General features: G+C 44.9%; 2 protein-coding genes across 5 annotated transcripts in view; one reads left to right on the forward strand and one right to left on the reverse strand.

Moving 5' to 3' along the window:
• The window catches only part of PTPN18 (protein tyrosine phosphatase non-receptor type 18), a 91,223-nt gene that overhangs the window by 70,355 nt on the left and 4,841 nt on the right, over positions 1 to 16,027 (reverse strand). For both annotated transcript variants that reach the window (XM_053372078.1, XM_053372080.1), the window contains one exon: positions 5,104 to 5,220. In XM_053372078.1, coding sequence (XP_053228053.1) covers positions 5,104 to 5,133 — 30 coding nt within the window. In that variant the 5' untranslated portion in view covers positions 5,134 to 5,220. The remainder of the gene's footprint in view (positions 1 to 5,103; positions 5,221 to 16,027) is intronic.
• LOC128405438 (vacuolar fusion protein MON1 homolog B-like) lies at positions 89 to 15,087 on the forward strand. 3 transcript variants are annotated; one of them, XM_053372086.1, is made up of 6 exons: positions 89 to 147; positions 3,428 to 3,524; positions 4,147 to 4,581; positions 6,886 to 7,684; positions 11,845 to 11,992; positions 12,803 to 15,087. In XM_053372086.1, exons 2-6 carry the CDS (start codon positions 3,479 to 3,481, stop codon positions 13,019 to 13,021), a joined length of 1,647 nt encoding a protein of 548 aa, XP_053228061.1. In that variant the 5' UTR covers positions 89 to 147; positions 3,428 to 3,478; the 3' UTR covers positions 13,022 to 15,087. The 3 variants fall into 3 exon arrangements, with proteins under 3 accessions (XP_053228061.1, XP_053228063.1, XP_053228062.1); XM_053372087.1 differs by lacking the exon at positions 89 to 147 and adding an exon at positions 433 to 1,123; XM_053372088.1 differs by lacking the exon at positions 11,845 to 11,992 and having other exon boundaries at positions 12,803 to 12,966.

Consider the following 16,027-nt stretch of genomic DNA (forward strand, 5'->3'; position numbering starts at 1 on the left):
TCCCGCTGCTCGTCCTGTGATTCGTCGAGGTGCTTGTCCGTTCCCCTTCCCCGCCCGCCCTCTGCGCCTTCGGGTCCGGAAGAGCGGCCGACGGAGCAGCGCAGGGGCTGCGCGGCAATGGGGCGACGCGGAGCCCTCGCGCGGACGGTGAGGGGCGGGCTGGAGCGGGGCTCCGGAGGGGCGGGGCGGCCGCAGGGCCTTCTGGGGCGAGGGGGCCTCCGGCGCTTCCCTCGGGATGGACTGGAAGCCCCTCGGGGCAGGCAGCTGCCGCAGCAGCAGAGAAGCCTTCCCCGCAGGACCGGGCCAGAAGCCCGTCCGGTGCCGCAGTCTTTATCCCCAGCCCAGGAGCAGTGCCTGGCCTGGTTGGCCTTCCCACGCCTCCCTCGCAGCACCTGCTGTTCAGCGGTAGACTGTCGTGGCACCTGGAGGCTCCATTTAGTTTTCATGGCTAGTGGCTGAGGGTAGCTATAGCTTAGAGATTTCCTTAAGCATTTTGCTCATCATACTAAGAATAAAATTTCGGAATGCATTCCCCCCTCCAAATGTTTTTTCTTTTGCAAAAAACCCCCAAAATGCTTGGTGGGGTGTGATGGGGACAAGGGCCATTTCTAGGGTCCCCCCCCCCACCGTCACATTTTTAGATCTGGCCAATAGGAGTTTATCTAAAAGAGTTACCTAAGGTTGTTGCCATGTCTGTTGGGTTTCCATTGATGTGCTCAAGGACGTGTCTGACAAAACCCACCCTTGCATAAGAGAATTGCAACAGTTCAGCACAAAATAATAGTAAAATAACTGTCATCCTATGGGAGATGATTCTTGATGGAAATATGGAGGGCTGGATTTGGCAACTGTCAGTTAAAGATATTTCAGGGATGGCAACAGTTATGGAATTATGCAGTGTGTGGAGAAACACTTCATTTTGGTAGCCCCAAAACTTTCTGCCAATTGGCTTATTTAAATTACTACGACTTAAGAGGGAAATTCTCAGCAGAGGTGGGGATCTATTATTGTATTGAGAAGGCAGAGTTGAATTGTCTCCACTCTCCAGCCTCCTGAAGGGATCTTTTCCACTTTCTCCAATATGTACTTGGTGTGCTGCATAGCTTTCTGAGACTGCAACTGAGTGAGTTGCTGTGTTGTTTTGGGGCTGGGTTGCATGGATCTTTGTGAACTTTCTGGAATGGTTTGCTGGTTGACTAATGTTCAGGGCTGATGTGCATACATGTAGCTCTCTAGAAAGATAAAGAGATTTTATGACTAGTAATGGCTGGAACAGATTTTTCTTTTTGGAGTCCTGCTATGACTTTTAGGAAGGTGATATAAGGTTTTGCTTTTGACATGTTACTGAAAACTAACATGGTTTAGCTATTCCTCTTATAGATATGTGTGTGGTCCCATATGTCTTGATAGACCTATTCCCCGCCCCCCCCAAAAAGACACGTTTTCCCACTACACTGTGAACTGGCCTTCAGAGGCATCTCTGACTGGGCCATAAAGCAGCAAGAGGCTGTTTGCTCAGTTTGAGTTGCTTGGGCACTTGAACAATCTGATGTGACGCCAGGTTCTGTAAAGGGGTACAATACATGTTGGATGCTGCTTTTGACACTTAATTTTGAACTAGGTTGCTGAAATGGCAGAACCTGGTTCTGCTTGACTGTAGAAGTAATTACTTTTTGGGAAAGTATTTATTGTTCTGAGCCTACCATTGCAGGAACTGGTGCCAAGGATGACCTAACACAATTAACCACACTCTTTTCTTACCAGTTAGGGCTGTGGAAATCTACTGCAATACTTTTAACGATCACTGATCATGATTTGGTGCCTGTTCATTTGTTTGTTCCTTATAGGACTGACAGTACTAGTGGTACAGTAGTATATTCACATTAATCTTATTGTGAATGTGTAGTTTTGCAAATAACTTTATTAAACTTGCCATGCCCATTCTTTGAGAGTGAGGATGAACCTATATATGACAATGGTGGCAGTGCTGTTTCTGTATCCAGACGGTTTCCAGTAGTCTTGGAGCTGCCAAGAATAAGCTGCTGGGAACATCATGGTAGCACCATTCTAGGCAGATGCTCAGTTCTTCTGGACATAAAGGCTGGAAGAACATCTATGCAAGAATTCCAATACAGGAGGGAAATGGATCGTGAATATAGTTGGTAGCCCCAACTAAACAAGGCATTTCTTCAGGGCTGAGGAAGTTCAGAATCACTGCATAGAGTTTAATCCCTCAGAGATTATTATTGCAGTTGTGGAGTGCAGCCACCTGTGAAACATCTAGGCCAGCTGTGAAGTGCAAGTAGATAAATAGGTACCATTCTGGTGGGACGGTGAACTGCGTTTCCATGTGCTGCTCTGGTTTCGCCAGAAGCGGCTTAGTCATGCTGGCCACATGACCCGGAAGCTGTACGCCGGCTTCCTCGGCCAGTAAAGCGAGATGAGCACCGCAACCCCAGAGTCGTCCACGACTGGACTAACGGTCAGGGGTCCCTTTACCTTTACCTACTCAGTCCACTGCCTGTTTCTCTTTCTCTTGTTTTATTTTGAAGTAGGGTGGTATTACTAGTGTCACTTTGGATCCTGCTCCAACAGTTGAAGACCAGTGATCGAAGTCAGCCTTTACCTACCTGGCTCCGCAGACGTTGTTATACTACAATTCCCATCATCCCTGACCATTGGCTGTGCTGGCTGGGGCTGATGGGAGTTGCTTAAAATCCCATCCAGGAGTTAAGCGCTAGTAATTCTGTTTCTCTCTCTGTGTGTGTGGTGATTAGTAACCAGGGCATTTCCTGCTGTCTCCTCTGAGGCATCCCTGCCCAGGCATGTGACTGAGATTAGAGCAGGGAGGGCAGGCAAGGCTGACAAATTGACTTTTGCATCTTGACTTTTGCATTTTGAGAGCCAGTGTGGTGTAGTGGTTAAGAGCGGTAGTCCCGTAATCTGGTGAACTGGGTTCACATCTCCGTTCCTCCACATGCAGATGCTGGGTGACCTTGGGCTAGTCACACTTCTCTGAAGTCTCTCAGCCCCACTCACCTCACAGAGTGTTTGTTGTGGGGGAGGAAGGGAAAGGAGAATGTTAGCCGCTTTGAGACTCCTTAGGGTAGTGATAAAGCGGGAAATAAAATCCAAACTCTTCTTCTTCTTCTTGTTTCCCTTGGAAAGGCCTTTTCTCTGATGTGCATTCATTCATACTTTCTAAACTGAAGGTTGAGGTTCTTTTTGCTGCTTCTTTTAGGAGGTGGAGGATGGAGTTAGGGTGTGAATGGAACTGTGAAGGCAGTGTTCTAAGTTCTGTTCCTAATTTGAGAATGGGGTTGGGCCTGGTGAGTAAGCGACAGAGCACCTGCATCCTGGTTTGTTTGTTTTTTTAGTTTTTGTAACACTGGGGAACTCTTCTCACATTTGCCTCTTGACTTCTCAGGAGCTGTTTGAGATGTAGAGGGAAGACCCTGGCTTGCCTTCTAAGGGTGGGATGGATCTCCCTGAACATAAGGCTGGGCTCAGCTCTGCAGAGACAGGTGAGTGGTTTAAGTCTCTGCCGTTGTGGTTCAGTTATTCTACCTGAGACTGAATTTTGTTCATTAACAGTGGACCTTTTAGATGATGTGGCTGCTAACCAGATCAAGCTGGCAAAGCCTGTAGTGTTATATCGTGACATAAACAGAAAAAGAGAGGAGCTTACCATAGGCCTCTCCCTTTTCTTTGCTGAGATTACAGATAGCAAGATATGTGTGGGAACCAATACCCTCTCAGCTAAAATGGTGGTGAAGTTTGGTTGGGGAGAAAAAGCATTGAAGTGCTAGGTTCCTCTTCTAGGAACCAGTACTATTTTTCTAATGGCACCCACCTGAGAGGTGCCAGAACAGAGTTCCAGCGAGCTCCAGCTGAAAAGAAGCCCTGCTAGGAACCAGTGATGGGCATAAAGGGAGATGAGGGAGACTTCATCATCTGACCGAGGAAAGTAAGGGATTTTGGGGTGGCTGAAAGACATGCTGAAGCTTGCTGCAAAGTTGGTCATGAAGTGTTGCAACTTTTAGTAGTTGAGCTGCCTTTTCAGTAGGGTAAAGGCTGGTGCAAGTAGGGAGGTGAGGATAAGCTAGGACTCCTGAAATCCTTTACTTGTGCTGTGACTTTTTCCAGGTGAGGATGAGCCCTGTTCTGCATTGGATGAGCAAGGGGAGCTACCTGATGTCCCAGTCAATGGACCCATAATTGAGGCAGATGCCAAAGCGGATATGAAGGAGGAATCAAGTGAAAAGAACCTGTCTGACTCAGCCTCAACTGATAACACCTTGGAGGACTCCAGCGAGTTTAACCGACCTATGGTGATGGGCGATGGGCCACCTGGAGAGGAGGAAGTAGCACAGCTGTGCCCGGCTACACACCGGGATGAGGATGTGACAGCTGACAGTTGGCGGGCACACAGGAAACATGTCTTTGTTTTAAGTGAAGCTGGCAAACCCATTTACTCGCGCTATGGCAACGAAGAAGCCCTCAGCTCCACCATGGGTGTTATGATGGCACTTGTATCATTCATCCAGAGTGGGGATAATTCCATCCGTTCCATTTATTCTGGTATGGCAAAAGATTGGCAGTGGGGCATTGTTTTAATTACAGTTAACAACTTGTTTTTATGAGGCTTTGGGACTCACTCGTGATTGGAAGTTGGGGCTTGTAGATTTTGTTAAGGATCCTCTACTTTTACCCCCATAATTCAAGCTCTGGAATAGGAGTTATTAGGCATGGTTGTAGCCAGATTTAAGCCATATCCCTATAGCTACAGTTTAAAATTACAGCTTAAAATTATTGTTTTCTTTCAAACTGGACTGGCTCTCAGAACCATGACTGATGCCTAACGATCTTGGAGTCTCTTGTTTCCACTGATAGTTAACAGTAAAGGCTGTGTAAAAGAATTTCAGTTATTGGGCAATAGAGGGAGTTGGGGTTTTTATCATGGTAATTTTCTTTTATATGAAGAAAGCTGTCATGTGGACTGCATAGCTATGTAGTTGTGATTTCATGCAAGCACAGAGAAGCACAAATGTTCTGGCTTCAAAATCCAGCTTCCTAAGAATTTCCTTTCATTCTTTTTCTCACCTTTGTGGTTGTAGAGATGCTTGAAAACATGTAGGCAGTGTCTGATGATGTCTGGGGAGCCCAGGGGTCAGAGACTGGACCTTGCTTCTCTGTTTTGCTCCATGCTGTTCTTCATGCCTAGCAGAAGCAAAATAGTAAAAATTGCAGAATGAATTCTGCAAAATAGGGGAAACAATCCAAAGGTACTTAATATGCATAGCTAGTCCAGGCAGCTGAATTTATCTCTTCATAGTGCATATTTTTATTATGATCAGTAGTAGTAATACTCCTTTTTTTTAAAGTGCATAATGTGTCCTGCTCTGGCATGCAACGTTTCATGTATTTGCATCAAAGGTTGCTACCGTAAGCTCACTCAGCACTAAAGTAAGCCCGCAGTGGGACTTCCTTATGAGTAGAAGGCATGTATAGCTTTGCACTATAACACAGGACCTAGTGGAACATCTAGGGCTACAACTTGAAAGGGCCTGCCCTACTAGAAAAATTAACCAATAAACTGAAACTGACACGGGGACAAACGGAAGAAGATGCCTTTTCCTCGGTATGGCTCCCCTTTATCACATACACAGCCCAACAAGACAATGACAATAATTCACCAACAGCATACAAATCATTATGGCTAACCTGATCCAAAACACACACCCCCCACTCACACACGAAAACAAAGATCACCACAGCCAATCACAAACAAACAACCACACCCTAGGCCAACCCCAACCTCTCACCACCAAAGGAACACAAGTGAACAGCACAAGCAACGCTGACACCAAACCCTACATACATTAAGCATAATAGAAACATTGCCACCCGACCCCACCCCCACCCATCTTCCCCCCCCTCCACCCCTTTTTCCCCCCTCCTCCTAATGTCTCAACAAATGAAACGGATTTGTAAAAATGTTACATGGAAAAAATACGAGAGACATTACACATACTTCTGTAAAACAAGAAAATATTTAATAATTTAAAAAAAAAACTTGAAAGGGCCTGTTTATGTGCCTGGCTGCCTTTTTAAAAGAGTTGTTTGGAGTGATCATCAGCTGGAGGAGTGGGGAGGGAGATGGTGTACCCCTGTCTTTTGTGCTCCATCATAATATATGGCATATGCATGTTTAGATTTAGTAGCCTATCCTGCCCAACAAACTCGCTCTGTGATCCCTTAGGGGAAGAAATCTCATTCAGTTAAATATGATGGGGAATAAAAAAATAGTGACTATATAAAGTTGATTTTTTAAAAAATAAAGCAATATAAAAATAAGGTTCTAATTAGTCAGAACACTGTGTATCCTGGACTTAAATAGATCTACTTCAGTTCTGTTGTCAGGAAAAACTTAATTCCTCAACCTGTATAAATTACCCAAATACAGTTATTTCTTGTTTGGCATAGTGGATTCTACCCCTTTGACTATTTGCATGTGTTTTCCTTCTGCTCATCATGGGGTTGGGAGACAGACAAGGAGCTACACAAGGCATTAAAATCCTGCCTCTGGCCGCTGGGGATCTTGTTCAGCCACGCTGCTGAGATTCAGCTGATGTTGTCTAGAACGCTTTCAAGTATATCTTTGCAACCATAAGGGCAAGAAATGTGTATCTGAAAAAGGTATGCTCTAGGGATGCTAATTTTATACCCAATACTGCATTATATGGGCTTTTTGCATTTCCATGGAATTGCACACTTTACTCAGTCTTGCTTTCCCCCTAGGGTTGATTGACATCTGGTTCTGTCCTATTTGTGCAGAGCTCAGTCTGCTGCACCTTCTGACTAGCTCTCTCTTTTCCACCACAGATGATCACAAACTGGTTTTTGTGCAGCAGGGCCCGCTGGTGCTGGTGTCCGTGTCGCGCACCTTACAGTCAGAGCAGCAGTTGCAGCAGGAGCTTTTGTATGTCTACTATCAGATTATCAGCATGCTCACAGAGGCCAGCATCACCCGCATCTTTGAGCGGAAAAAGAACTATGACCTCCGACGCCTGCTGACCGGCTCAGAGAAGATCCTCAACCGCCTGCTGAACCTGGTGGAGTCGGACCCTTGCTTCCTGCTTGGTGCTGTGCGCTGCCTGCCCCTCCAAGCCTCCCTGCGGGATTCCCTGGGTACTTTGCTCCAGAAGGCCATCACGCCCAATCTGGTCTTCTCCATTCTGGTGGCCCGCAGTCAGCTGGTCACCACAGTGCAGGAGAAAACAGTGATTGAAGACTGCCGTTTAGAACCCACTGACTTGCATCTATTGCTCAACCTCATTGGGGCAACCTCTGCATTCCAAACAGGGGAGATTTGGACGCCTATTTGCTTGCCACGCTTCAACCCAGATTGTTACTTTTATGCTTATATTTCCTACTTGGATGCAGAATGTACTGTCTGCCTCATTCTTCTCTCCACGGACAAGGAGTCTTTCTATTCTGTCTCGGACTGCAAGAAACGCATTGAGGAGGGCATGAGGACTCAGAACTACCTGCAGGCACTCTCAAGCGGCCTGAGAAGCCCTTCCTATAGTGTGGGGCTGGTGGGTGTGCCAGACCTCCGGCACTTTATGTACAAGCCTCTGGATATACCTGATAACTACCGGCAGCTTCCCCAGTTCACCAGGTAATTAGAGGCATGTGTGGTCTGAGATATGCTCTCGACCCTATGAGAGCTCTTTGAAGAGGGCAGTGAGATGGAAGTGCAGTAGGGGATGGCTTAATTTGTTTGTGACTTGATACTGGCCCCTCTGAATTCTCAACGTTTCTCATGGTGGTGGGGGTGTTAGTGAAGCATTTTGCCTCTTAATGTTTTGACCGTCATTGACATGTTTCTGGAAAATATGATTTGGCTTATTTTTATGCTCTACAGTTTTGCTTCAGTGCAGTGTTGCATGATATCTGTCCTGGAAAAGAGTACTGAAAATCTCAAGATTTAATTTGGGTAGACAGACAAAATCTCTTGGTTTTGGGACCCAATTTTTTTGGGGTTTTGTTTTTTTTAAACAGGGGGAGTGTCCTCTTGTTAAGGGACAAAGCTATTGTGTCCTGTAATGCTAATTGCTTGCCTATCTCTTTTCCTGCCAGATTTATTTTTATTTATTTTATTTATTAAATTTGAATATCGCCCTTCATCTGTAGATCTCAGGGCAATTCACAACATAAAAGAAACATATAAAAACACAAAATACATAATAAAAACAAAAACAAACCAATACATTTGCATATGAAGCAAATGTGTAGGGCTTGAAATTCATTGGCTGTAGACCATTAAAGAAAGTGAATGATTTTGCTTATTGCAATATTATTTGTTTGGGGAATGATCCAATCTGACACTTCATGTGAACGTAGTAGCACATTTCACCTTCTTATTATTTTATTATTTATTAGATCTACCGTATTTTTCGCTCTATAACACGCACCTGACCATAACACGCACATCGTTTTTAGAGGAGGAAAACAAGGGGAAAAACATTCTGAATGAAACAGTGGATGTATAATTTTTGTGCTTCATGCTGTGGCCATAGACATGTGATCTGATGGTGAATTTGGGGTGACCCAATGCAAAAATCCTGAGAATCCATGTGGATCCATGCTTTGTAACCACGTTTTTGCACCATTGCAGCCCCAGGCAACAGTGGGTGCATGATTTTTGGGGGGCAGGCTGTAGCCATGGACATGCTATGTGATCTGATGGTGAATTTGGGGTGACCCAATGCAAAGATCCTGAGGATCCATGTGGATCCATGCTTTTTAACCACATTTTAAGTGGGGAGGGAAGGAAAAACACAGAAGGGACAAGGAGCAGGAGAGGGGTGTGCAGAGAAGCAGCTGGCTAAGAATGCAAGAGAGGGGTATAACGGGAGGAAGGAAAGGAAGGCAAAAGTTTTCCCTCACCTACCCACCCAAGCCAGCCAGCTCTCTCTCTCTCTCCCTCCTGCATGTTTTCAGCAGCACCGGAGCACAGAGACGACACTCTGCTTTCCCCTCTGCTTGCCTGGAGGGGAGGGGCTTTCCCTGCTCTTTGTTCCGTTTGAGCAAACACAGCAAGGAAACAGAGGAGGGTGGGCAGTAAGACCCTGTGGCAGAATGCAGGAAAGCAGCCGCTTCCTCTTTTCAGGTTTCCCTTCTCCGAGACGCGCGATTTGATTTTTGCCTGATTTTTTTTGCCTCCCCTCGCGCCATTTGGCTCCAGGGACCACACATTCGCTCAATAACACGCACAGACATTTCCCCTTCCTTTTTAGGAGAAAAAATCTGTGTGTTATAGAGGGGAAAATACGGTATATATCAACCTTCATCATAAGATCTCAGGGCGGTTTGCAGAATAAAATACAGGATAAAAACAAGTAAACAATTAAAACAAAACAGCAAAACAATACCCCCCTTCCCAAAGACACATTTAAAAGGCTGTGGAATATTCATCAGCCAGGCCTGGTTGAAGAGAAATGTCTTCACCTAAAAATATATAATGAAGGCACCAGGTGAACCTCCCTGGGGAGAGCATTCCAAAAATGAGCCACTACAGCCTCCGGATGTCTCGTGGAAGAGGCGCATAGAGAAAGGCCTTAGATGATGATTGCAGAGTCAGGGATGTTTTATATGGGAAGAGGTGATCCTTGAGGTATTGCGGTCCTGAGCCACTTAAGGCTTTATAGGTCAAAACCAGAACTTCGAATTGGGCCTGGAAACTAATTGGCAGCCAGTGCAGTCAGACCAGGATCGGTGTAATACTCTCAAACCATCTTGTCCCAGTGAGCAACCTGGCCGCTAAATTCTGCACCAGCAGAAGCTTCTTAACTGTCTTCAGAGGCAGCCCTATGTCAAATACATTGCAGTAATCCAACCTAGAGGTTACCAGAGCATAGACAGTAGAAGTTAGGCTATCCCTGTCCAGAGCTGGGCCATGAGGTGAAGGCACTCTGGGCCACCGAGGCCACCTGAGCCTCAAGTGACAGCAGAGGATCCAGGAGTACCCCAAGCTACATACCTGCTCCTTCAGAGGAAGTGTAACCCCATCAAGAGCAGGTGATCTCCCAGCCATCTCTTCTGCTCACAAAAAAAATCCCACCTGGTGTCTGTGTGACTTCACACATGTAATGGTTTTAGGTGTGCCCCTTAATGTCTCATTCAGACATTCATAAATCTGAATACAAATGTGTTTGTAAACACTTAATGTTTTGAGTGAGCTTTTGTGGTGGATTTGCTGTTGTATAATGGGTAGTATGATCCTGTACTGCAGGCTTCCTCAAACTCAGCCCTCCAGATGTTTTGGGACTACATTTCCCATCATCCCTGACCACTTTTCCTGCTAGCTAGGGATCATGGTAGGCCAAAAACAGCTGGAGGGTCAAGTTTGAGGAAGCCTGCTGTAATGCAACAATACTTGGGTGATAAAGCAGAACAGTGCAGTTTCTCTCTCTCTCTCTCTCTCTCTCTCTCCCCCTCTCCCCCTCTCCCCCTCTCCCCCTCTCTCTTTCTTGCAAGTGTTAACTTGCTGCACAATCCTATTCCCAGAAGAAGCTCCATCCCAGAACTGATTTGTGTGTGTGTTAAATTTGCTATGTTGATGCATCTAGACTTAGCTTTGGGGGCAGGCAAACCTAGAGAGATGGTACAGCTCCTGCCTCGTCTTCCCACCCCCCACCCCCAAGACTCCCAGCCAGAGGTTGTGGGAAGGGCTAAGATGGCCTTATTGAATTACAGCTTTAAATAGAGCAAGTCATGAGGTTTATCCCCCGCATCAAAAAGAATCATTGTGTAGAAACTACTGGGCCGCAAGGGAGAACCTGAGGGTGGGCATCAGGAGATTCTTGCTAGCTGGCAAAGTCTTGTAAGTGGTACACAGAAATCTGGAAGCCATTTTCACAGGAGGTGCTACTGATTCAATGCTAATGCATCTGGAGTGCCAAAGGAATACTTGATTGGTCAGAAGCACCCACATTTCCTTGGGGAAAAGCAACTAGAAACAGCCCCATTGGCATCTGAAAGGGTTTTACATGTACAGTGGTACCTATGGTTACAAACACTTTGGGTTACAAACTCCGCTAACCCGGAAGTAGTACCTCGGGTTGAGAACTTTGCCCCAGGATGAGAACGGAAATCGTGTGGCGGCAGCAGCAAAAGTGCGCCTCAGATTAAGAATGGTTTTGGGTTAAGAACGGACCTTCGGAATGAATTAAGTTCATAGCCCGAGGTACCACTGTAACTTGTTTTGACATGTGCCCATTTTGCAGCTTCCTTCCCCTAAAGACGTGCTAGGATATGAGGGGCGTATTCCACTGACCACTTTAGTACATTGTAGGCTGACAGATGGCTAGGGTGTATGCTTGTCCATATGCGTATCTCGGGTGCTGCTATGCACAGGATCCAATTCAGAAAGACATGGAATTGATTAAAAAGTGACATCTTGCTGTGCAGTGCCTAAAGTTAACTCCAGTGTATGGCATCAGGTGCAGACAACACAATGACTGAGCAGCCATACGTTGGAAGCTGAAAACATGCTGGTGTTCTGACACTTTTCCTATAGCTTCCACTTGTCTGGAGCCTGGAAAACATATTGGAGCCTAAACGTTTTCTGATTGTCAGACATTTCTTAGAGGCTTTTTCTGGGATTATATTTTTGTCCTTTCCCATCTCTGAAGAATTTGCTCAGTGGTTGAGGTGAACAGATCCCTCCCATTCTTCACTACGCCCGAGTTCAGTAGCCTGACCCATAGTGAAGAGTGGTATAGAGGGACTCAAAGTTCTTTGATTTCCTGATATGTTTTTTTTAACCAATTACAGCCCAGAACTGGAGGGGCCTTACTGCAATGAGAATGAACGGCACCGACTCTTTGACCTCTATCACTACCTTCACAGTCGTATCCACAGTACCTCACGCCCTCTGCGTCTCATCTACCATGTAGCTGAAAAGGAAACCCTCTTGGCTTGGGTGAGGAATGACACTGCGGCTGCTTCTTCAACTAAGAGACTTTGTGATCGCTAGCTAAGAGCGCAGCTACCCGTTATGAGGATAATACAGGACTACCAAGTCCATGCTTTCCTCATGTCAACACTTGGCAGGCAGAAGGGAGGGAGGAAAGGAGTGCTCAACATTTCTCTTCACCATAGATTCACCCCTGTAAATCCAACCCCTCATGGATTTAAAATAAAGAAACCCTTATTTTAATCCTTTCTTCCTGATGCCCCCCAGATATTGTTGGACTCAACTCCTGACACCCCTCATGGTCAATGATCAGGAATGATGGGAAGGCAGAGATTCCTTACCCCTACTATTTGTACTCACAAATAGTTTACTTTTTCTTATCAGCGTCGTATAAATTAGAGTAGCGGGGGTAAACAGCTTAGGTGAGTCACCGAAAACTTGTGACTGGCTTTTTGAGCTGTTGATAATCTGTGTTGGAGACAGCACCAAACATCACAAAGTTTTAAGGATCACAGACATGCTTTCTGCTGTTCAGTGGATTAAGAGTCCAGCTCTTGAGTGAGGTGGCTGGGAACTTTTATAGGTTCTCAAAGGTTGGTGAAATCTGGTAGTTTAGGGAACTTGCTACCTATAAGGCGCTGCTACAGAATAGTAAGTTCCTCTCTTGCATATAGCTGCAGGCTTTGGTTTCCCAGCCATTCTACAGCTTGGCTGTATCTGTTGGCTGTATCTGTTGTCTAATGGTCACCTGCAGAGAGTTCCCAGCCTCACTACTGAATGGGGCTGAATGTTTTTCTCCCATCCTCTCTTCTCTAGGTCACAAGTAAGTTTGAACTGTATACCTGCTTCAGTCCTTTGGTGACCAAAGCTGGTGCCATCAATGTCCTGACTAAGCTGCTGCGCTGGATAAAGAAGGAAGAAGACCGGCTCTTCATTCGTTACCCACCCAAATATTCCACCACACCCAATCCTAGTAAAGGAAGCAAGGGGTCCCGGACTGATGGTGCTGAGAATGGCTTCTTTGGAGGTCTCTAAAGCCTAGGACTTTAATACTGAACTGTACCCTGTGTGCACCTCCTTACAGACAAGGAACTTCTCTGGGTGGTTTTGTTCTTCACAAGGTGATCAGGGTCTGTGTGGGTATGAAAAACATTGCAATTTTCAGGCTAAGCTGTCCCTTTGGTGATTCATTCATATAGTTTTAGCCTGCTTTTTAGAAGTTTTATATTACTTGTGATCTTTGGCACCATGCCTGCAGAAAGGGATTGAGTCCGGACACAGACTGTCTGGTAGACTGGAGATTACTAAGGAATTGTGGCTCTTGTATTCTGGGAAAGTGGCATATAATTGGAATATGGGGGATTTCATATATTCCTGCTTAAATATAGTTTCTGCCTATTCTGGAGTCCAGCAGGTTAGAATTATCAGTGGGTAGGTGCTCACACCATGGATATTATCACTGGGGGTGGGGGTAGGATTGCATTCCTTATCACATTGTTTCTTTTCCTCCTAAGAGGGCATGATGGCCACTTCCATGCTTTTGGACAAAAGTCAGGAGGTAGGGAGTCTGGCTTGCTCTGTTTCTCTAAGAGTAGGTTCAAATTTGCAACAAATATGGTCTTGGTAATCTCTGAAAATACTTGCCCTTCAATAACCTACTTGATTGTCCATAGTTGCTATCTTTTGAGAATAGCTGTCCAGGATCTAATCTAGTCGGTGCTAGAGGTTTATAAAGAGCCTATTACTTTCAGACAACACGTAACCTAGAGAGATAGATGAATGCTTCCTGCAGAGGTAGCTGACTTGAATCAGGCTTATGCCGATTTGAGAGACTGCAAGTGAAGAGGCCCAGTTCCAAAGATTCTTCTATCCTGGGACAATTGAAATATTTTATTAGAACATCCTTGTTCTTTGGGCTATAATTGCCTAATGAATTAGAGAAGCAGCTTCAGTCAGCCCTTTGGCCTGACACTAAAGGATAAAGTTATGTTGAAGGGTATTTTACAGTCCTGGTATGTTAATTGATGTCTATATGATGACTCAGTTTGTACTGTGTAATTATGATGGATTATTGACATTCTTTTTAATGTATTATGTTGGAACCTAAATGGCTTTGAAAAATTGTCTCACTGTCCATAATTCCCCCCCCCCGCCTTTGCCCCGTCTTCTTTTAAAAAATTAAACTCCATCTTAGATTGAAACAGGAGCTGGCAAAAGTTCAGAGATGGAGAATCTTTGTTTTTAGCTGAATAACACGCTGCTCCTATAAGAGTTCTACTACTATTTTTGTGCAGGGATAACACCAGCCCTTCCCCCAATAAATCTGTTTCTGTGTGTATGTTTTTTTAAAAAAGGCAATAGGAAAGAACAATTGGACCTGTCTAAACAGCCTCCTGAGGCTTGATACTGACAAATAGCTATTTTTACATCCTTGTCAACTCCCAGATTTTGTCTGGATGTACCACCAGTTGTGACAACTCCGCTTCTCAGAAGGAGACACTGAACATCTCATTTTCTTGCAATTAACAGTTGCATCTTTGCCCTTCCTGAGCAGGTGCTGTTCTGCTGTGCAAATACGTGCCCTGTATGAATTTGCTACTCCTCCAGTGGGTCTGTTCTGTTTCCTGGTCCTTCCTGATTGCTTAAAAAAAAGTATTATTTTTGTCCAAAGGGGAATATGAGGGAGCATCTGTTCTCCAGTGGGCCATCTTGGCACCCTGTTATTTCTCATGATGTGGTGGGGAGTGGTAAGTCTTAATTTAACCTGGGATGCTTTTGTTAAGTGTACTGATTGTGACCAGTTTTGATGTAGGCTGAGCACTGAACTGGATTCTACCCTCATTGCCAATACTGCAGTGACTGGAGAAACTATGCTATTTTGCAGGGTGTATCTGTTGCGATTGGATTCCTCCTGGTGCATGCTATGCTTCTTGCTCAGCTTGCTTTCGGCTAGCATGTTTTCTTGCCCTGGTAAAAGAACAGCAGTGATCCCATGCATAATGTGGCTTAATGACAATGAGGGTTTATATTGCTGACTGAACTGTTGTACCGAGAACTGGAAGCATCTTATTAAAAACAAACACAAGTCATTTTAAAATCAACGCCATCTCGGCATATCTGTTTCTTTCTCCATCTGCCACCATGTTTAGCAAAATATCTTCTGTTTTAGCTGGTCAGGATCAATTGCACTCTTTGGTTTCCAGGGATTCTCTGCATCGGCCTTGCAAATAGCAGGGCTGTTGTAATTAATTCATTGATTTAAATCTGCATAAGTTGGCATCTGAGGAAGCTAGTAGTTCTGTAAAGACATGTGTCTCACTAGGCATAAACTTAGAAGTACTGTTCTTCTCTCACACAGAGGAGAACCCTGTATCTGCAGTTTGCAAAAGCGCTTTTACTAAAAAGGGGTTTTTAAAAAATCTGCTGGCCTACTTAGTTAGGATAATCTGTTTAAGCTATGCAAAGTGTTTTTCAATGCATAATCAGAACTAATTGCCTTCATTGGAACCCTTCAAGCAAGTCCCAAAAGGGTTGCAACATTTTTTTGTTCTACTAGTTTGCCTGCCTGCACATAACTCAGTGATTTGTTGCCTAAAAGAACCAGCTTTTCTAGAGTTTTCCTGCCTGGTCACCTGGCAGAGATCCTTGGATGCCACAGGCAATCAAGTGAGGGAGTGTTTACAAGTCTTGTCCATGCTGAGTTTATCTCAGGTTAGTACTGAACTGCAGCTGACTTGGAGCACCTGTTATCAAAAGAATTTTTGAGAAATTGTGTGGGTGCAACTCTAAACATTATATTTGCTTACTTCAACTGGCATTGCTTTGAAGTGAGGTGAAAAACTTACAAGAAAATCACAAAAAGTGTTAGAATTCAGCATTGAAAACATAGATGTAGCTGCCACATGTTCATTCAGCTGGTTTTCCTTGATGTACTATGATTTTCCTGCATCTGCCTTTGTCTATTCTGCCAAGCACAAAAATATGATTGTGTTTAAGTTGGTTGTGTATAGAGTTATAATAGGCACTTCTCTATGAGATTTT

This window comes from Podarcis raffonei, chromosome 17 (genome assembly GCF_027172205.1).
Source record: "Podarcis raffonei isolate rPodRaf1 chromosome 17, rPodRaf1.pri, whole genome shotgun sequence".
In the NCBI taxonomy this organism is placed as follows: Eukaryota; Metazoa; Chordata; class Lepidosauria; order Squamata; family Lacertidae; genus Podarcis; species Podarcis raffonei.